The sequence below is a fragment of the Ammospiza caudacuta genome, chromosome Z, assembly GCF_027887145.1.
Source record: "Ammospiza caudacuta isolate bAmmCau1 chromosome Z, bAmmCau1.pri, whole genome shotgun sequence".
NCBI lineage: Eukaryota > Metazoa > Chordata > Aves > Passeriformes > Passerellidae > Ammospiza > Ammospiza caudacuta.
The window spans coordinates 16739537-16761665 of NC_080632.1; the positions used below are offsets into that span (position 1 = coordinate 16739537).

General features: G+C 38.9%; 1 protein-coding gene across 2 annotated transcripts in view; it reads right to left on the reverse strand.

The window, feature by feature from the left end:
• Positions 1-22129, reverse strand: part of SVEP1 (sushi, von Willebrand factor type A, EGF and pentraxin domain containing 1) — a 118273-nt gene that overhangs the window by 58523 nt on the left and 37621 nt on the right. For both annotated transcript variants that reach the window (XM_058824354.1, XM_058824352.1), the window contains exons 4-15: positions 21447-21605; positions 21022-21201; positions 15944-16123; positions 11473-11670; positions 9038-9156; positions 7684-7813; positions 6927-7034; positions 6573-6704; positions 5115-5309; positions 3980-4101; positions 2269-2377; positions 209-397 (exon numbers count right to left, since the gene is read on the reverse strand). In XM_058824354.1, coding sequence (XP_058680337.1) covers positions 209-397; positions 2269-2377; positions 3980-4101; positions 5115-5309; positions 6573-6704; positions 6927-7034; positions 7684-7813; positions 9038-9156; positions 11473-11670; positions 15944-16123; positions 21022-21201; positions 21447-21605 — 1821 coding nt within the window. The remainder of the gene's footprint in view (positions 1-208; positions 398-2268; positions 2378-3979; positions 4102-5114; positions 5310-6572; positions 6705-6926; positions 7035-7683; positions 7814-9037; positions 9157-11472; positions 11671-15943; positions 16124-21021; positions 21202-21446; positions 21606-22129) is intronic.

Consider the following 22129-nt stretch of genomic DNA (forward strand, 5'->3'; position numbering starts at 1 on the left):
TGCACAAAGCTCTCCATGACAATGAGGCTGTGATCTTTCCCTCAAGAAGAAAGTCTGTGATGAAATGGGGTTATCAAATGTATCCAGAGAACTGCCATCTGCATCTTCACCAGGCTTCTGTGAGCTAAAGAATTTTTACTGAATCTCTTAGAGACACAAATTTTAAAAAGAAGGAAGCAGAGAAGTTTGGTGCTTTGACTTGTCTCACCTGTGATGTTAAATATTAACTTGATTTTTTGGTCAGTCATTGGAACATTCAGCTTATGCCTTTTGACCCGAGCAGGTGCTGCTTTTACAGAGGCAGAGAGATGCTTGGGTAAATCCTCTCCTTGTACAGCATCAACAAAATCACCATAGGAATAATCCAGGTGGTTTGCTGTTCCCCAGCCAGCAGGTCCTGTGGGACATTAAGAAAAAAACAAAAAGAAATCAACATCATGTGGAAAATAAGTACCCTCACTTATTTCTAAAATACAACTCCAATATAATCTGTCTGAAGCTCTGGATGACATGTGTTGGCTTTGAATCTGTACAAGTGGCCACTGTACCTGAGTTTTTGCTAACAAAAAATTTTACTCCTGACTGATACTTTAGAGGTCTCGAGTCTGGTGAAATTAGTCAAAGCTTTAAAGAACTAGTTATAATAGTCACATATTGCAATTCTTTCTCTTCATGCCTTTCATGAACCCCCACATGCACCCTCATCTGCCAGCAACTTCTTCAACAATTCCATATTGCCTTTGATTCCACCTCTTGCCAACTAACACTATGCCATGTCTCCACTGCATCTTCTACTAACAACTCCTGAACAGTTCTAACATTGTCTGGCCTCTCAGAAAAGGCATCACCCTGTCTGTGTATTACCCCCAGACAGGCATTTCTTGTTATACACAGTGAGGCAAATTCACCCTTCTCTAAAGTCCTTCATCACTCTAACATGATATTTTGTGTATGTAATCTACTTTTTCATGATTACTAAATCTAGAGGGATGTGGTCTATTTCATTGATCTAGATTATTTTTTTAAAGATATGAAGAAAAAAAAAATCTGCCGATTATCTGTTAGCATCACAAATATTATTTTGTTTACAGTGGTAACTAGGACAAGTTAACTCCACAGTTTAATACTGTGTGTTTCACAACTGATTTTCTAAACTGCTGTCTCTTATGCCTTGAAGTGAGTTCTCTCCTGCTTCCATAGTGTAAAATTAGGAGAAAGTCCTGGCAAAAAGAGCAACAAGGTTATTTTGGTAAGAGGTTGACATGAACCAGAAGAGAATAGGACACTAAATTCCACGTCTGTAAGTGTTTTTTCCACATGCCTTTAAAGATTAGTTCCAGCTGTCATCAGCATTCATTCTTACCCTGATGACAACTGCAGACTGAATGTCCAGACCTGCCCCATGTCTGAGCACAAACAAATGCTCTGCGAGTAAAGCATTATAAAAGGTGAGCACAAGCAGGAAGTTCTGCCAAGTAACTCCACTATAAACCTGTGGAAGAGACGCGGTCCTATGACAGATTCTGATGTGGATCTGCCAAAATGTCTCCTGCTAAGATAGGTAATGTACGTTCTCCACTTTCAGCTTTTCTGCTCCCAGCACCCTTACAGGACTCAGAAAGGCCAAGAATAACAGCAGTACAACACAGTCACTGAGCCATACAAAAATGGACTGAAAATGACAACATACTTACTTTGGCATGAACCAAAGTGGGAACAACCACTAGGATGGTTAAGGCTTTCACTCAGATATTGCCACAGTCATGGTGCAAAATCTGCCTGTGCATGCAGGAAGTATTTTCACAGCAAATAAGCCAACTTAAGCGCATACAACTTTACACAGTGAGTATTCTGTGGAGTTCTGAACTGGCATCACAGATGCTCCTCATTTTCTTAACAACTTCCAAATCTATTTATTGTAGCTTTTCAGTATTTTGCTTTTAAACTATGTTTTTAAGAAGTTCCTTCTTTCTAGGCTAACCAAGCAGGTTTCTAGGACTCTGTGTGTGTGTGTGTGTGCTTTTTTTCCCTCCCCACCATAAGGCATCCCAGGAAATTCTACTCCACATTATATAGGAAGCAGCATTGATACAAGACATCAAAAAGTTCCACAATATTTTTATAAAACCTTTTATGCAATTGCTGATTATCTTATGAGTACCACAGTTACTTTAAAAAAAAAAAAAGAAAATCTCACTAAAGACATTGTGACAAGAATCATGCTGCTTTAAACCTGGATTGCTAAGAACCTATGGAATCAATAATTACCAATGGCAAATCCATTTTCGTAATCATAATTATATTCCAAGCAGTGTTTCTGTGTCTGATCTTCCAATCTGCAGTCAATATCATCAACATCATTGCAGAATGATGGGACCTTTCAACATAAAGAAGAATAACTTTAAGAACATAAAACCACATAGCTCTCTCCCCTGACTTACAAAAACTTCTAATTACAATGCAAAGTACTGGTTCTGCCAGTGACACTAGATTTCCCCTTTCATGTCTCTTATAACCCTGGTGAGGTCTGCTGGAAGACCATGTTTTATTGATACAGCTTGGAAGTAAGAAAGCAATTTACATGAGTACAATCTCTTAATTATAGATTTTTTTTTTTTTTAAGAGAAGATGTCAATTCATTACTCTTGCAATTAACCACTCTTGCATGCCAAATCTAAGAATACAGAAATGAATTCAGGCTTTTTTCTCCCTGCCAAAGAGGACTGAAGAACTCATATTTATAAAGCACCTGTGTTTTCTCCAGCTATGTTACTTGTAATTCTGTCAGGTTTAAAACAATGCTGTCACTTTTTTCTAGCTTTCAAACCTTACTTCTTCAAATTCTTGGGAATAGTAATAAGCATATTCAAAACAGCCTTTCTAAATGTTTTTCAAGACTGTTGCATTTAGACGTAAATGCTTGGATAAGTCACTACCCACTTTTTTCTTATCTTTTACATGCGAATAGGATCGGTCCAAGCACTGGAACCTGGCGGCACCAGGGAAAGAAACAGAAATAAAACCAATCAAGATTTCTCTACTGGAAAGAAAAAACCCGATTAAGGGCAAGTGAGTAACAGACATTTATGTCCAAGTGTTAGACATTGCCCGACATGTCACCTAACTTTTCAGCCACTTGGCAAGTGTTACTGACATATGTTCCAAAGTTGCAGAAGTTTGCCCATTATCTGTATGTGCTAACAATGATTTTTTTAGTTAGTAAACAACCTTTTATTAGAATATGGGCTTTGTTCTTCAAAAACACCTGTAGATGCCCAGTTTTCTCTACTGGAAAAATGATATTGCACTAGGCCTGGACATTCACTCCTGGGATCAGAACTCAGCATTCAGCTGGTTCTGCTTCTCAGATGAGGAGAGATTTGTGGATTAACGGGGAGATTGTGATATTGAAGTGGAGAGCAAGAGTCATGGCAGAGAAGAAAGACAGGGCCTCTTAAAATTCAGTGTTGCGCAGTTCTTAATGATAAGAGTGAGAATTCAGAAACTCATGAAACCTGACCAGATCACTGCTACTGGATTTCAGTGCCTGGAGGTACACACCAAACGTGGAATGTATCCATTTGTACACGTGTGTGTTAATTCATACTATTTGGTTATATATCATAATATCCTATACAAAATGCATTTATTTTATGATCCCATCCGACTTTCAAAAACTGAGGGGACAATTGATTGGGGGTTTCAAAACAACAAAGGTTCTCTTTGGAAGCCTACTGAAAATCTTGGATACTTGCATAAATTCTGTCCTGTAAAAGTCCACATTGGAGACCAAACTGAATTACATTAAAATGCCAGTGAACCATCTTAATTTTTAAAAATAGCTTGTTACCCTCTGAAAAATCTCAGATTTAACTTCAAAGCTTCTGCTGTCAATTTCCTTCTAGAAAATTACATATTTGGAAAAAGTAACAATATTTTTCAAAAAGTATGCAAAGGGAAGGAGTATTTACTAACCTACCATTTTACCAAGTGCACTCTGAAATGCTTCAGTAAAGCTGTTTAGAAGATTGTTGTCATCACATCGTGTTGCTTTGTAGAACATTTCAAAGGATTTGAATCCATGATTTGCAAAACGATTTACTGAAAAATGTTGGAGAAATAAATTTTTATTGATCAGTGCAAGAGTTTCAGAACTAAAATCAAGACAATTTAGGCTAAAACTGAAATACAAGAAGGTAAGTGCAGTCTTTGAATCAGCAATCCAAATGGATCACTTACATCTCAGTCAATGACTTGACCCTTTGGCAGGCACAAAATTTACTAGAAAAGTTTAAAGAAATTAAAGCCCAGGTAACTTTTCTACTTCAGCTTTTTCTCAATGGAAGAAAACAATGAACTGTCAACTAAACTCCATACTGACTTCTGAGAAGAATGCCATAAATATGAAAGTCTTATTACTAATGTTGCTAGACTAAATATAAAAATTCTTATCCAGAAATTAAGCCAAGTGCTGAAGTGTCCAAGTTACGGATTTTGAATTGGCAGCTCTGAAACATAGCTCTAGTTTGTTCATAGCTGAAACACTGATCTTTTATTGCTAAAACCAATAAATTGACTCTGATGGAAGTGGATGCAACATGGTACCAAGACTGGCTTCAAATGTAGTTCTAATACATATATTATAAAAATGTCACTAAATGTGCAAAATTCCACCACTGAAATTTCGCATGTGTCCCTCTCAAAGAGAACAGGTAAACTCTTCTAATCTGGTGGTAATTAGATATGTAAGGCACACACTGTGAATTTCAATCAGTAAATTGCAAAGACTGTTGTATTCCTATTAAAAAGACACTGATGTGTTTGTTAGCAAACTGTTTCAATTAACCTGTTTGTTTTGCCATCGTTGCTATTTTGTGACTCCTGGAATTGAAATTCACTGCTACTTTTGTGATTTAGACAGCTTCTGAAAAAACATATTTACAGACTTCCAAACATTATTTCACCATCTTTGTAACAATTCAGAGGCAGAGGACAGAATATATTTGTTATATAAATAAATAGAAGTCAGATTTTCTAAAATATTTTAAATTGCTTTCTCATTAAATTTAGTGTTTCATGAGTTGCAAATCCATTCTAATAACAGTAAGACTTACAAGAGCAGCTAGGCCATTCTGGAGAATAAGGTGGCTTCCAGAGACCATCATCATATGCACAATAGTAGTTTTCACTTGTTCCTTCTGAAAGGCTGTAACCCTCTGCACAGTGCAATGTGCAATTAACTCCTGCTTCATCTGATGTGCATACAAAATCACCATGCACAGGCTCAAAGGAAACATCACAGGGAGAACCTATGAAAAGTACAAAGATTTATATATTGATTAATGTGGTGAAATAAGTGATCCTGCATGAAAACAGCACTGATAGGATTTCCAAAAGTACCTAGTATTGATTTGATCTTGCCTCTGTTGAAATTTGTGGCAGCATTATTTGCTATATCCATAAAGTTAGGATCAGGCTACTGCTAAATAATTCTCAAATTCTGCTATTGCAATCAGAAAACGAGAATCATGAAGACTTCAAAAAAAGTTATACATATGAAAAACTATTTATTAAAATAATTTAAAACATCAATCTCAGTTTTCACATAAACTTTATACAATGAATTCTAGTAAAGTATATTACATCCTGAATTCTGAAATTAAACATTAAACATTCTGGACCCTCACAATAACATATGAGTTCATTAGAATCATTTTAGGATACCCTCATGACCTCAGTTATGATGCATGTTTCAGGCCTGCTGTGAAGGAAGTTGTGAATGTCTGTAGAAACTGTCACAAACAGGGAACCACAAAAAGTCTGAGACGCTATAGAGCTTCGTACAATGCCAGTTCTAAGCACAGGTGGTTTTTGCTGAGCTTTAGAGCAAATCAGAGACTAGCACATTCATCTTCAACTTACCTTTCCTGAAAGCTATACCAAAATTCCAGTCTGCATGATTTTAAATTCTCGCTTCACTAACAGATATTTTTATACAGACGTCCAACTGAGACATAGAAAGTAGAAAGCAGATATAAAGTAGATTTTTCATTCTTAATATAATTTATGTGCCAAATGATTTCTTTGATTTTTAATGAAAGAGTGAACTATGGGGAAGAGATGTCTGTGCAATAAACAAAATGCAGTAGTATATCTAAAGATAAAGGCATATTCCAAAATCTAAAGAGTGTTTTATTATCTGCTGCAGTATTTGCATGTAATTAGAGAAAAATTGGCAGAAAATTCCTTTCAACTACACATTTGAAGCAAGATTTAAGTAACACCTATTAATACATTTAAATGGGTTTGCAAAAACTGTAAGTTTTACTGCTTAATGAATCATAATTTCAATGCTTTTATACGTAATTTGAATTTACAGTACCAAATTCACTGCTGCGCTGATTCAGTCGTAGATAATTTATTTGTTGGTACTGGCAAATATTTTGACTGCCTTCAAGTTACCTCAATACAAAATGGGAATAACTAAATGAGGAGGTGGAGCAGTCTTGCATCCTTCATGATATTCAGGTAAAACAACACCAGGTCTTGGCCAGAATTTGAAGACAACACACCTTTGATGACAATGTGGATCTCACACGTCCTGTTGTTGCCAGAAGGATCCACAGCTGTGTACTGGACTGTTGTCTCTCCTTTGGGGAAGAGATCTCCAGGTGCATGACTCCTAGTGATGGCCAGTGGACCACCTAGAAGAGTTGAAAGATAACCTAAAGCATCGGTAAGGAGAAGTGTTCCTTATACCCAACTCTGACAAATGGAAAAGGAAATGGCAGCAAATCTTCCAAATTATTTAACAATAACTAAGAAAAAGGAACCTCAGCAAATCTCAAACTCCAAGGGATCAAGGGCAAACAGGAGCTCTCTGGCCTTCCACTGTCTCATGTATATTTTGGGGACCACTGTCTTACCTGAATTGTCCGAAAATTCTGGTTCTTCCCATGTCACTGAGTAGTCATTCTCTGCTGCTTGCACGGGTGGTGGAGATCTGCACCTGTCAACAACAGGAGGTTCTGCATCTGCAGAATTTGAAAGGATGGCATGACATTAGCTTGCAGAACTACTGCCAGACTCAAATAGCATCTCTAACCAGAACGGCAGCATTAATTTCATATTGGAAGATACAACAAAGTTGCATACTTGGAAGTTGCTGCAATTGGAAGATGCTGAGTGAATGGATAAGAGTAATTATTCTACTGAATTTGTGGTTTCTGCAGTGTTTGCCTTCTCTGGAGCCAACCTTGGACTACCTGCAGGATGCCTGAATAACACAACTGTCTGACAGAAATACTTGAATAAGGATTTGCATCAGTGCAATATGTGTGAACTTTGGAAACTTTGTTGGAGTCTTTCAAGAATTAAATAGAGATTCATGATGATGGCAATAACTGACAATGCAATAATGCATTTAATAAACCAGGGTGAGGAGAAATCTTAACAGTCAGAAAGAACAGCAGAATACAATGCACCCCAAACTGAACATTGCAAGCAGTGACTGGACATATGCAAAGCCTTTATGGAGATATGCAAAGCCTTTATGGAGATGACAATATTCCTTTGCTTATAACTGCACACGTGAAGGCCAGTGACTCACAGTCTCTTTCTGCACAAATAAGAAGGCTTCAGCTATGATAGACAGCCTTCCCAGTGATTTTTACCAGCACTTACCAATAACCTTGACATTGAATGTGCATCTTGCTTCATTGCCTGACTTATCAGTTGCTGTGTAAGTAATGTCAACTTCGCCAATTGGGAGAAGAAATGGTGGTATGAAAGCTGGGGTAACATGAACTGAGACCTGTTACAGGAAAATACTAATTATTTAAAAGCCAAAGCTGGTTACTAATCATAATATTCATGTTTTAAAAAGTGGACAGAATAGTATCCTTCAATGTCAAGCCTGTTCATTCTGAATGCAAATAGCCCCTCAAAGTAATGAGGACACACTTTACAACAGAGTGCTCTATGCCCCTTCTTGAATCTGCCTTCCTTACAGCAACATGGATTTCCCTAGTCAGGATCTTGACCCTGACCTGGTGCAGATTACAGCACTGTGCATTAAGAAAATTCCACACTGACCCTTGTTTGTCAAATGAAGGCACACTACGTCAGCCCAGAACCTGTTTGCTCTGCTGACAGTTCTCCAGCTGCAAAGGCAGCAGACCTGGGAGAGGAGTGGAGCAGACAGTGGTGGGCCATAAGAACTTACATGTCCACTTTTAATCTATGTACCTGCATGAGTCAATAGCCCACAGATGCTTCAGTATGGCACTTGGCTTGTACAGTTCAGTGAACGACCCTGTGACAGCAGAGCTGTAGTATGCCATAGAAAATAATGTCTGAACTTAAATCTCTTTTACTGAGATAGCTCAGCTTCCTAGTGACAAAAACCTCCCGCATTAAAAGCTCACACAGACTTGCTGCTCTTCTGCTGACTCCTGATAAAGCATACAGTTGCTGTAACCTGATCATGCCTAAGCCTGTAGGGAATGTTGCTCTTTATGAAACAGCTCTGGAGCAAGCTTTCCTGGTAACTCAATTTCCAGATGCCCTAACAGGCATAGTAGCCAATGGCCACATTTCTGAACCCTGCACAGGAAAATCAGATTTCTCTTTCTCACCCAGGAAGCTGAAATTGGTCTTTACTTATCACAGTGTGTACTTGTTAGCCCTTTAGAATAATGAACTGGTTTACTTCCTTCTGAGACGAGTTTATTAAACTTCTTCACATTCTAAGTGCTCATTTTTAAGGCAGCTGTCTTCATATTATAAACAAGAGCACATTCTTTCTTTTGACCACATAAATTAACCATATGAGGTTTTATGCACTGATACTCCATGCAGTGTTCTGTGACTGTATAAATCTAATTGAGACAGAAAATGCTGAATTCTCAAGATACAAACTTTCTAAGAGATTTTTCTTCTACTTCTGCTTATCAGAAGAAAGAAATTCTAGTGGATCATAAAAGTATTGAAATCAGACAGATTGCCTCCAGTTAAATAGATACAGATTTTGACTTGCCTCTTCACCAGAGTTATCCTTAGCTGTTGGTACCTGCCAGCTGATATTAGCAGAGTTATGATGTTCCAGAGTCACAGTCTCAATATTGTCTGGGCAGTGAATCTGAGGCGCTTCAATATCTAAACCAGAAAAAGACAATCTGGTTTTATGTGAGGCACTAAAGAAGTAAAACCTTATAATCATTCTTTTTTGTACTGCCTTTTTTGTAAAATTTATGTCTCTACCCATTTGTAATTCTTTCCTAGAGATTCATACATGCACAGTAAATTCTCCTGTGGAAAGGACTGATTTCTGCTGTATTTTTGTTTATTACTGACTACAACACTATTCTACATAGAACTAAATACCAAATAATAAATAAGAATAATTTTGTTTCTTTAATTACCCATCCCTTCCTTTTCCATCCATTTCCTTTCCCTGCCCAGACACAGGACACACACAGATGAAAACACTTGTTTGTGATAGTCAGCAATGAAAAAAACCTGAAAGTAGTTGTGACATACTATAGATACTATAAACAAGACAATAGTGACTCAAATTCTCTGGAGCATGCTGTGGAATTGACTTAAAGTGACAGTGTCAAGAATTCAGACAGCAGTTGCTGGAAATGTTCCTTAATAAACTCCTGTTACAAGGTATTATGTAGGGCAAATGGAGTCTTCTTGTGACATGTGACAATGCCAGAAGTTTCCAGAGGACTGGTGGTACAATATGGGTAACACCACCACCAACATCTACACCTCAAGTTTCTCTGACAAACTTGAAGTACTTCTTCAGTTCCTTGGCACAGGGTCCCCCAAAACATTTGTGGTCAGGTTTTTTTATTGCTGTAGTGCTTGATATATAGTCTCTAGAATCATAAGATAGGGATACATTTGGCTCTGAACTCATCTATGCCCAAGAGGCTTTAAAACAACTCAGAACTGATATAACTTATATTTTTATTATGAAATAGTTCCAGTAAAAACATAACTTGGGCAATTAAATTACATAATTAAGAAGGCAAAGCAGTAAATACGTGGGACTTTGCCTTCCTTTGAACTCATTCAAATGAAAATTTCATTAGAAATGCACTCTTATAAATAACTACCACTTATGGTTCACACTCCCTTGACCACAGCCTTCAGGCTGGGGCAAATTCCACTTGAAAGTGAAATTCTCTAAAAAGGGTAATAATAAATAAGTCAGAAAGAAAATGGCTCTTTTGAACTGGCCAAATATGTTGGCAGCAAAACAGAGAAAGACAATAACAAGAATGTAAGCAATTGAAACACAACTGTTCATTTTTATTAAAAAAGAATAAGCTTCATAGTTTCTCAGTGCCTCCTACATTAGAGGTTTATGCACTGGTAGTACCTAAAAGCTTGAACCCAAGCCATGCTCTTTTATCTTGATCTAAACACTTCAGCTTGTCCTGGGATCCCATCAAATATTAAAAACTGTGGTTTGGCCCAGGTTTACACAAGAGATTCAGAAAAACAATGTGGTACATCACAAAATGGGAAGCAGTATGTTTAAAGAGAGAGAGAAAAATCTTCCTGGCCTGTACAGAGGAAAAAAAAGCCTCAGTTTCTGTAGCGACCTGGCATGACAACTGGCGTGACTGTTTTCTGTGCTGTTCCAGCACCCAGGGGCTGGCCAGGGCCCCAGTTTGGGGCGAAAGAAATAATTCTCAGAGCACAATAGTTCACAAAGAGGTGAATAGCACATTCCCAGAGAAACTCCTGTTTTTATCCTACTATAATCCAAAGCCAGACCCTTTCCAGTTCAGTTATGGCTGTGTGTAAGGGAATAAATAACCTAGCACTTCTAGAAGAGAGGGGGGTAAATATGGCAGAACCATACTGAAATGCATGCCACCTCCTGCCCAGCTTCACACTCTGTGCCAGCCACTGCACTTGGTGTTAAAATTCTGGCCTTAACTCTTGTGCATTGTTGCTTGGGGCATATCAACAGCTGCAGCCCCTCAAAGACAACTAAAATGAACTTTTCTCTATAGTCTTTCTATCAGCCAGGCCTTACACAGCCTTTACAGCATTTACATAAACTTGTGCTAAATCATAAGTTTATTTTATTATTACTTTATTAGAAGTGTGGGTTCCACTTTGAATATCTTCAAGCTATGAGCTTTCACCTCCTCTTTGTAATTTGAAATTTACCTCAGGCAGCTTCCTAACAAATGAGAGATGGAGCCCAGGAGAGAAACTTGATGATGAACACTACAAGATCACACTCAAGGGATCTCTGAACTCCACATTTTTATTACAAACTACAATTAAATCTGACAGGCAAGCTGTAAAGGTACAGGCAATACTTCTTGCACACTGTGCAAGTTGTGCTTCCCCCACCCCAAGCCTGTTCTCACTCAGTTATTTGCTGTGCGCTTCCCCTCAATTCTGCACTCGTGTATACGCAGACATGATTTTGTGCTCTACCTTTACACAGAGCCTCCTGGATGTTTGCACTCCATCTCCCAAATGAAATGCACCTTATTTCTTCTCTAGCTCCAGACAAGATGAATCCCTGGGGACAGCTCAGCTGGCACACAGTCCCAGAAATGGCAGGCTCCAGCCCACATCTGGGAGGGAGAACTGTCACACCTGCTGGTTTCTGGAGGATGGGACAACGCTTTTCTGCAAGACAGCAGCAGAACATGACTTATAACTGACATACACAAAGTACACATTCAGAAAACCTGCAAATAACATTATGTGGAAAATTAGTGGGAACAAAAAATACACAGTCTTTTCAAGAGTCTGTAGGGGTGTGAGTGCACCAAACATTACAAGCTGATGAAACTTTGCTACTTGACTTTCAGTTATGACTGAAGTAAACAGCAGCCAGTTTATCAGTTCTTCTATTTTTTGCTCATGCTCTTCACTGAAACCAAAACATGATAATTTTCATGCAGATCCACTATATCTTATTCTATAGATTTGCCTTTTTAAAAATTTCTTCTTCTTCTCCATACAACTTCATCTTTCATGGTTGCTTTGCAGTTGCATTTCTTCGCTTCCATGAAAACTAGACCATAGCAGGAGAGAGGGCATTGAAGAGGACCTGTAGCTTTCTACATCTTCTATACTTTATCTTGAAATAAGAAAGGGAGAAGAAGAAGGATATTCTGCCATGAACTCTTTATAGGTTAGGGACATGACACATGATTTTGCTTACTGCATTCCAAACCAAATTAAATTTGACTTGGTCTTGTCTGTGTTCAAAACAGCTGGAAAGACTCAGGGTAATCATAGGAAGCAGCTGAGCTCTGTAAAATCAGGGAGGGTCGATGGTTGCTTAAAGGTTTTAAAGGAAGTTTTGAACTACTCCATTAATAAGGTTCACTACAAATCCTGAAGACAGTTTGCATCAAAGCAAAAACCATGATGTGTTTAAACAGGTTCACAAAAGCTTTGTTTTATTCTTAAGCTGTTGTTTTTAGGAATGTTATTTTTACTTCAAATATGGAGACATTAACAAAGGGGCAAAAAGGGACTATCTCATGAATGCAGTTTGCACACTTTCTGTACTGTTTCTTAGAACAGTTAATAGGCAAACACACAAGAAAAATGCTCCCTTATTCAGAGCCAATGAGAAGACCTGTAACTCTTTACAACTTGCCAGTGCAGAAATCAGACAGGTCTTTACACCAAGAGAACACAAAAACCAACCCAACCCAGCTACACAGAGGGCAAGTTCTACTGAGCTCGTAGCAATGGTTTAACGACACAAAAGTGCTTCACATTCGAAATACTTCACATTCCTTTTTCCTCCTCTCCTTTCCCAAAGCAAGTAACTGAAAACTGATTTTTTTGCATAAAAGAAATTTAAAGATTCTAAGCATTCTGTGTATTTTCTGAAATTTAAACCCTCAATGCTGAAATGCTCAAAAGCCCAAGCAATTAACAACTGCACTTCATTTCAAAGGGATGCACAGTGCACAAACACTTCCAACTCATTTCTATAGTTCAGGGAGACACTGATGGCTCTGCAAGGTGGAACAACTCCATCAGAGAAAAAAACCCCAAACCCTAAGTTTTGGTTGCTTACGACATGAAGGTAATTGACAAACAGCAAAAAGATAACAAATTTTAAAAACAGTATTTGTAGAGTGAAGCTAAAAGCATTAAAATGTATATTAGTGTGGGAACAAGTAGAGAAACTGAAACATGTACGCATGAAAAGCAGAGGAAGTTGCAGCTCTAACTCAGGGAAGTAAAAACAGCTGAGCCTCTTGCTTGAAATACATCCAGCTATAGTAGAAAAATCCAACTACAGCACAATCCTAAAATGTCTGACAAAAATCAGAATAAAATTTGGTGTATCTAGCAAAAGGGAATTTCTTTTAAGTAAGACAGGTTTTTACCAGGAAAAGCAACTACAATAGTGTTGTTTAGATTTTTTATCTGTGCTCAACTCCAGAATTTGAGCAAGCTGATCCAAAAGTCTGGAATTCATTAAGGGTAGAGGGATTTCAATGACATTAGTCATATTGGTAGGAAATTATTACAGGAGTATTTCTAAGGAGATACAAGAACCTGCTTTCACCTGCAGGCACCTGTGATGAAACATAACACTGCATTGTAATTTTCAACATCAAAAGGAACTTGGCAAATAAGAACATTAGGCAAAGGAGGTAAATCATGCCTCCTTCCTTCAATCCTTTGCCAAGATTGCTGCAGGAAGTAAAACTGGCCAGCAGCAGTTAGGAGTGTGAATTAGCAGCTCTTCCAACGCTAGATGGCATCAACACCCTGGAGGATGTCATTTGTATTTTTACTTCACTAAACCTTGAACAAAGAAAGGAGAAAAGCATCTTACAAAATTTATTTATTTAAAAGTGATTGATATTAAACTTTTGCAGATGGGTAAGAAACAAAAGAACATGACTATGGAGCTTTCCCAGTTTTGTTTTTTTTCCCCCCAAACTGGACAAATGACCAAGCTTTCCTTTTTCAGCAGATATCTTGTTTGTCAGACACCTATAAAACACATGTAGCCTCCTCAGAAGTAGCTAATTCATAACAATATCTTTAATGAAAAAGACAAAAATTTTAAACTTGTGTAACATCCAAACTTGTATTACCTTCCAGTCTCTTAGAAAGAGATGCATGACAATAGATCTCACAGAAATGACTGTAAACAATCCAGGAAATGTTATGTTTTGTGGCAGTGTCAGTTTTGGTTACACATGGCTCTGGTACAGTCTCAGTGAGCTAACTTGCAAATATGGCAAACTTTGCACTGATGAGCAATCGAACCCAAAAGCATTCAGAAAATCAGCAACAAGGATATCCTGAGTCCAAGAAATGTTTCAAGGTAACAGACTGAAGAAAACTCCATTTCAGTTTTCTAACAGAAGAATATGAAATTAATAAATTATCAATTGCAAATGCCTAAATACAGCAGGATTTCCAGTACCTTTTATATAGCAGACTGTAAATAATAGTTAGGAGCTATTTGGACTAAAAATTAACAGATAATACATCTATGACAATGATGATATTCAGAAAATGGCTACAAAGGGTAGCTTCAACCTTCAAGAGGAGTATACAATATCAGTGTTCTGATTTACATTTCTCCCTGAATAAAACTCCACACATGAATATTGAACCAGAATTTCAGCAAGCTTGTTCTAAACACCAGTCACAAGAAGCAGCAGAGATGCTTCCTAGCTAAGACTCTTTCCTTTCTGACAATCAAAGGTAACTTTCTCACTAAATTTTTCAGACTCAGCAAAAAAGATATTGCCATGGATAATCCAGGAACGGAGGCAATATTGCATGGTGTGAAGAAATCTTCTGATAGAAAGTAGAGCTGGATTTTATTAATCAAAATGCTAAGCTAGGAAGGATGAATTCAACTGATGAATATAGTTAATCTTCTAATTATAATATCCCAACCGGATTTCAGGGTCCCTTCCTTTTGAAGTTAATTGAGGTTTTTCCACTGATTTTAACAGAAGAAAGATTAGGATCTCTTAGCAAACTGTCTTGTTAAATTATTTCTTGTGGATTATTTTCATAATTTCAGAGAATGTACTTGCAGTTAGAAATTCATGCTTGTCTCATACACGTCCACATTTTTAAGACTGCAATAAAACAGTAAAGAAATAGCCCGAGGTTCAAGTGAAGTCACCCTACTGGCACTGCATTTACTGGATCCAGGTGACATATACTTCACCCTAACTTTAGTCAGCACTGGATCAACTTTTGTATTGGTGGACTTCAGACTTTCCCTCCTGCTTCAATCTATGCTTAGAAGTGTTTCAACTGCATTTCATCATCTTCCTTTCCAAAGTTAATTCAATACCTGTCACTAGTCCTAAACTATAGATAATTTTGAAATATATAGTCCTTTATTTTTTGGAACACAATACATACCTACGCATCCCTGCACAGCTGGTGTGACCTCTGAATCCTGATGGTGCTTGGCTCCTAACTTGTGTAAACTCTCTTTCCTTCCTGTGAGTTCCAGCACAAATGACAACAGCTGCACCTTTAGTCAGCACTCACAGTGCCTGGATAACATAAGCTAGTCTTTGTCTGCATGTCAACTTTTGTTTTATGATGGTAACTCAAACTGCTGGTTGATCATATTTAATCCCTAGACCTACAGCTTCTATGTTTCTTGCAACACACTGTGTGACAGTGTCTGACACTAACGAGATCCAACAGCCTTTCAGTAATCAGCCCTCCACTGTATTTAAATGATAATCTGTCCACTTTCTCCATTTACAAATTCCTTTGCCCTTCCCCAACTTCTAAGATGTGTATGAAACATCCATTGACAAATTCTCATTTATGTCTTAGCTTCACCAGTTATTAAAACATGAAGAATTTCTCACCTGTGACAACATGTCAGAAAAGGCTGGACTCTAACACAGACAGAGTTAGATCAGATACCTACCCACACACTTTGGCTCCTTTGAATCCCACTGAGAGGTTCCCTGGCAGGTGAGTTTGCTGTTTCCTTCAATTTCATAGCCCTCATTGCAGATCACAAAACATACTGTCTTGTAGGAAATATCAGCTGTTGAACAGTTAATGTGTCCGTTTTGAGGAGACCGAAGTCTGGGACATGTTCGAACTGCAAAGGGGAAAAAACACCAGTTCACTCTCAGCAGCACTGAGGATCAGTGGAGTTACACTATGCCCAGTTTTCAGATAGGTAGGAGAGATACTGTTGTACATTAGTTACAGTAGTTTGTATGAATTTAGGGAATAGAGCTAGTACAGAGTAGATTTTTTCAAAGGCTTGATACCTTCCTCTTCCTGAAACACAGAATGTATGCACACACTTCCAAGCTCACGTAAGTATTGACATAAGTTCAAACTAACAAACTAACTGTGCATCTGGTACACAGTGTGCAGCCTGAGCTGGTAATGCCTATTGGCCTCCAACACAGGGCAGCTACAGGCACATGGCCCCCTGTGAAAAAGTGTGTGCTCTTGGGAGTTTCTAGTCTCCAACAACATCTGAGAACTTTTGGGGGATTTTGAACTGGCAGGCTGGTAGGGGCTGAGTACACACCAGGAACAGGCTAAGATCTTATGAACAGGTTAGATGACAGTGTCCCAGTATTCAGAAATTTTCTCAGGCACTCTGGACTGTATTCATAGAATATAGACATGTGAAGGCCCCAGCAAATCAGAAGAGAAGATGTTCAACATGCTGGAGGAGACAGAGAGAGAAGGAAGGAACACAAGCTGTTTATATGGCTTGTATAGCAGGTCCACAAGAGACAAAAAGGAACAAATCAGGTTGTTGCTGATACAAAAGAGACCCTTTCAGGTGTCAGGCATGGAGACATCCTGGCTCTGCCCAGCTCAGAGCCTTTTCCCCTGTAACATCCTGCAAACACTGAAAGCAGTGTGATTCTAAGGAGAATGCAGCCCTGTGCAGGATGTGTATGCAGACAGGGAAGCAGGGAAGTGAAGAGAGATTGTCTTACGGTTTTACTACTGAATCCTGATGCTCCAATACAGCACAAACCTGCTCTGTAATTAAGATTGATCCCAGAAGATCTGAATGATTGTAATAAGAAAAATGTAGCAATGGTATGACCTGCGTTTATGTTTTTTGTTTCAAAGTCATAACCCAAGACTTTATAGTAGGCCCTATTTCCTCTGTACTGTCTTTTCAGTGCAGTTCCTTTTCAGCTAGGAGGTCATGCTCCAGGATTTGTGTCTTTGATCCCCTCCAGACAAAACTCTGAAATACATATGCACTACCTGGCCTTTGGGTCCCTCAAGGAGCTAAGCTATGCACACCTGCTGTCTGGAGATGAGCATGTGATGATGATGATGATGATGATGATACACCAATAACCAGCTACTGGCTTTCCAACATGAGTGGAAAACTCTGATCAAAAACTGAAAACTGACCTCAGCTGAAGTTGGCAGATACAGTCCAGTATGTTCAAAAGAGGGATAAAAACAAATGAGGACAGATGGTGTTATGCCCAAAAATATAACCAAGACTGCAGTTCCCTAAACTCACAGAATGGCTACGATTCGAAGGGACCACTGGAGCATTTCTAGTCCAACCTCTCTGCTCTGCATTGGTCATTCTAGAGCACTGGACACAGGGTTGTGTCCAGACAGCTTCGAGTATCTCTGCTGAGGGAGACTCCACAGCCTCTCTGGTAGGCCTGTTACAGTGCTCAAGTCACTCTCCCTGTAAAGAAGTTCTTCCTTCTACTCAGGTGGAACTTGCTGTGCATCAGTTTCTGCCTGTTGAGTCTTGTTCTATTGCCTGGCTCCCTCCTCTTCAGGTACTTATATACATTGATAGGATCCCCTCTCAGTCTTCTCCAGGCTAAACAAGCCCAGCTCTCCCAGCCTCTCATCCCTTCCTCACAAGAGGAGCTCTGTTCTTATTTGATTGTTTTCCACAGCTTCTGTTTACCTTATTGGCAGGAGGGCAACCTCTGGTGATGGGTGGTTTCAGAGAGTTGCTTCTCTGCTGTGATTTGGGAAGCTGATTTTACCAATTAACCTTATCTTGCTACTGCCAGGTAGGAGGCAAAACAGGATCTCCTCTATAAATGCACTCAAAGGGAAACCAACTTGGCAACCTCTCCTTTCTCCATTAATTGCTTACTCTGCACACAAGTGGACACCACTAGACACCTCAAATTAATTAATAGGCATATAGGCTGAATGATGCCTCAATTGCAAGCCAGCTCTATAATTACCACTAACTGCACACCCTCTGAAAACTACAAACAACACATGTAAAATAATGTCTTTTTTAAAAAAACAAACAGCTATGGTGGCACCTAAGTGGAAAAAAAGCAGCAAAACCTCTGTATATGGGATAAGAAAGAAGGGAAAGAAGACATACAAATGTACCTAATATGTCTTTATGTTACTACTGTCTCACATTACTCTCTGAAGGTATTACTACTTTTGTGCTTGCATATGCACAGGCATTATTTAGGAAGTGTATTTAAAAACAGCCTTGAAATGCTCATTTGTGAGGCACTCTGAGCTTCAGAGTAGCTTTATAATATGCTGTATCTTAACTCTAATAGGGGGAGTAAGAAAAACATATTTACAGCTGAAACTCAAATGCTTTATCCACAAGAAAGGAGGCTTGCTATTAAAAAAGAAAGTAGGCTTGCTCTTCTACAGAAGTAGAAATACCCAATCTGCAGTAAAAAGAAGAAAATTCTACCAAACTCTACTACTTAGGAAGCCGGAATGAATTAATAGCAGTGAGGAGGCTCTTGTGCCTACAGAGGAGGCAGTTCCTTCACTACCTGCTGTCCAGCCATTTCTTCTGGAAGGACTACACAGCTGGAGTGCTCTTGCCTCCTCACGTGTTTCAGTGTTCATGCTTACTCAGTGTCTCAGCACGGCTTTGGCAGAAACCTGTACCTGAGCGCATGTTACCTCAGTCACCGTTCCAAGCATTAAACACCAGCCCATCCTCTTATCAGTAACACGTTTTCCATTTCCAAAAAGCCAGTGGAAACAGGAACAACAATAACAGGATATTCTGCTTGCTCTGAGGTTTCTCCTAATAATTTTTTTCTGGACTAAATATGGGGTTTGCAGGTTTTTTTTCCCCTAGGTCACTGTTAATTGCATGACATATGACTGCATTAATCACTTTCTAATAGCACAGCAGATTTTAGCTAGCAAAAGAACTGAGGACTACTTAATGTCAAAATCCAAAGCAGTGGAAAGGGATTTTCCTTCCCTCTCCTCTTCCTAATTTATGTGATAAAATACTCTTGGGATTAACAAGACAGCTATAAACCATGCCTTTGATCTTGCTCCCTTTCACAGTCTGAGTGAATCAAGACTAGCAGATCCAGCACATGTAACAGTGGTATTTTCAATTTTTTTTTAATTGGAAGTAGTCTTCAGGATGATGGACAACAGCACAAACAAAGCCAAGTCAAAATATATCCTTCTAATGCTTCAAAGTATATTAGCTCAATATCAAGACAGTATCTCAATGCAGAATTTTCCCTCACCTTCCAAATGCCTTGTTAAAGAAAGACCACATTCCAAATAGACAAATTCCTTTAAATGCTCCAGCAAGATTTTCAAGTACTAGAATCTTCCACTTCTCCATGAAAGAGAAGATAAAGGATCCCTTCTTTGTGCCTGACTGCAGCTTTTCCCAGATTTTTTGCACAAAGGGTGCCTGTGTGACAGAAGCTTTAACAGAGGTGCCGTTTCCCAGTGTCCCAGTCTGCTTGAAGCAGCATGCAGTTCTGACTGCTGGAAAGTCCACAGCTCCAAATTCTGCTTCTCAAGATACCCTCATAGTACTGGCCAACAACTGATTTTCTATTGAAACCTTCTCCTCTTGTCAGTGGAAGCTACAAAGGAAACCTAAGATTTCTGTGATTATTTGAAAAGTTCCTATAAATCTAAGCTGAAGTAAGTTGCTATACAAAGAATACCCTGAGAGACTGATCTCTAGCTCAGATTCCTCCTTCCAGAACCATAAGTTGCTGTTCCTTTCAGGGCTGTAGTGTTTGCTGTACTGTCATAAATTGCTAATTCCACCAAAGATCAGTCCTGCCTTTTGCCCTGAACACAAGGCCAGGAAAGAGCTACAGAATGAGCTGATGGCTTTTATTTTCTAGCTTCCAGTGTAGCACACTAATGTCAAGGGCATTCAAGTCAAATTAAACATGCTGAACTACATCTTGTGGATGTTGAGGAGATAAAGGCTTCTACCTGGTTAATTTTTTTTTCATTCTCTCCTTGGAAGACATATGAGACAGATATACAGGCATGGGATTGGAGTTTTCATTCTAAATCATAAAAAATGCAAACTCAGGCAGTTTTGTTGTAGCAAAACAAAACTCTGTTCCTATCAGAAAATCTAGAAATGTTTTTTTCAGGAGCTCTTTCTTGTGTCTCAGTCTCACACCGTATTTTGGGCTGATATTTTTTCATAGTGAAATTCTAGGGTATTGTCAGTCATTCCCTTTTGAAATTCCACTCAAAAGACTTCCAAAGACCCTGCTCAAGTCCCAGGCTTTCCTATTTTTGATAAGAAGAAATTGAAAGAAAACAAAATGGAATTCTTCCATGGCTAATGTCCCCCAAGACCAACAACCCTCTATGGTGACAATGTGGTAGATGATCTAAAACAGCCAGGTGGCAAGATCTTGTTACATATTTAAATACTTGGTAGAATTTCACTGAATTTATACAGTGTAGATACAAAAATTCATAGAAATTAGGTAGAGAGGTGAAGAGAGGTTTAAGGAAGGAATCTGTATATTCACTTGCAAAAGACTTCCATCTAGTCAATCTTGCTCTGCTTTTTCTATTGCAGAAGTCCTTCTTGCAGTTTATAAAGGAAGGAAACAGAGTGATCGGGGTGTTAGCCAACCTTTGGAACGAACTTTCACACAGGGCTAACAGGACAGATCTGCACAACCGACCATGTAATGAGTGAAGAAAACCACTGCTAAGAACAAACAACAGAAAAAATGCTTATCAAACACATACCTCTGCAAGTAGCCTCTGATCCAGACCACTGCCCATTTGGTTGACAAAGCCGGATGCTGCTTCCAACGAGATCAAATCCTGTCTTGCATCGGATTCCACAGGCAGCATTAAAGTAATTGTTGCAGACATTCTGGACAAAGTGACCATTTTCAGGGGGCTTCAGTTCAGGGCAGTGAACAACTAAATAATTAAACAGCCACAACAAAGTGGTTACTAGCTGGAGTGCAAGAGGCCCCTGAAGGAAAACAATTTTTTAGAATTTCTAACTCAGCTTGCACCTCGGCATTTTTGCTGGTTTGGAATGACAGAGAGAATCTTGTATGCAATTTGACATGTCCCTTACAGTACAAAACCACATTAAAAAATTGTCCCAGCACTGCACTGTGCATTCCAGGGATATTCTGTTTGTCGATGGAAACACTTACCTTCACAGGTTTGTCCTACAGCACGATAACCCTCCCGGCACGTGCAATCCTCAAGGGAGGTACTTCCCGGTGGAGAAGTGTGATTCTCATCAGGACACGAGATGCAAGTACTGATTCCACCTGGTGAACCTTCAGGCTTGTACGTTCCTGGTGGACAAGCTTTCAGCAAAAGAAAACAGAAAGGAATCAGGGCATTCATCTTTCACCTAGCGTATTTTTTCAGGTGTGTTGTTTTACGCTTTCTACATTTTCATTTATATATTCAGTGTCACCTAGGGCAGGAGCATTCTCCACTTGAAGTACTGCAGACTTCTTAACAGGTTTGAACTAATGCCTACCAGACCTGGTGGAGTTATCTATAGTGACTGTCTGGGGACTGACATTAAGTCCATGATTAATTATCTTGAAAAGAAACCCAGTCCCAGAAGACACACCAGATTTTCACTGACAAAACCTGTGCAGACCTTATGCAGACATTCTTGATTCAGAGCTGTAAAAAATCAGTTCAGACTTAATCCTTGCCATTCAAAACTACAAGATGTTTAATGCATAGAGATTCTTAGCTGAAAGCTAATACAAGCCAGTAAAACTCCTGCCTTGGATTTACGCATTATGGTCATATGATATATATGATCTACATACTAGATGTGCTGAAATGTGAGAGGCACAAACAATGAAGGAGT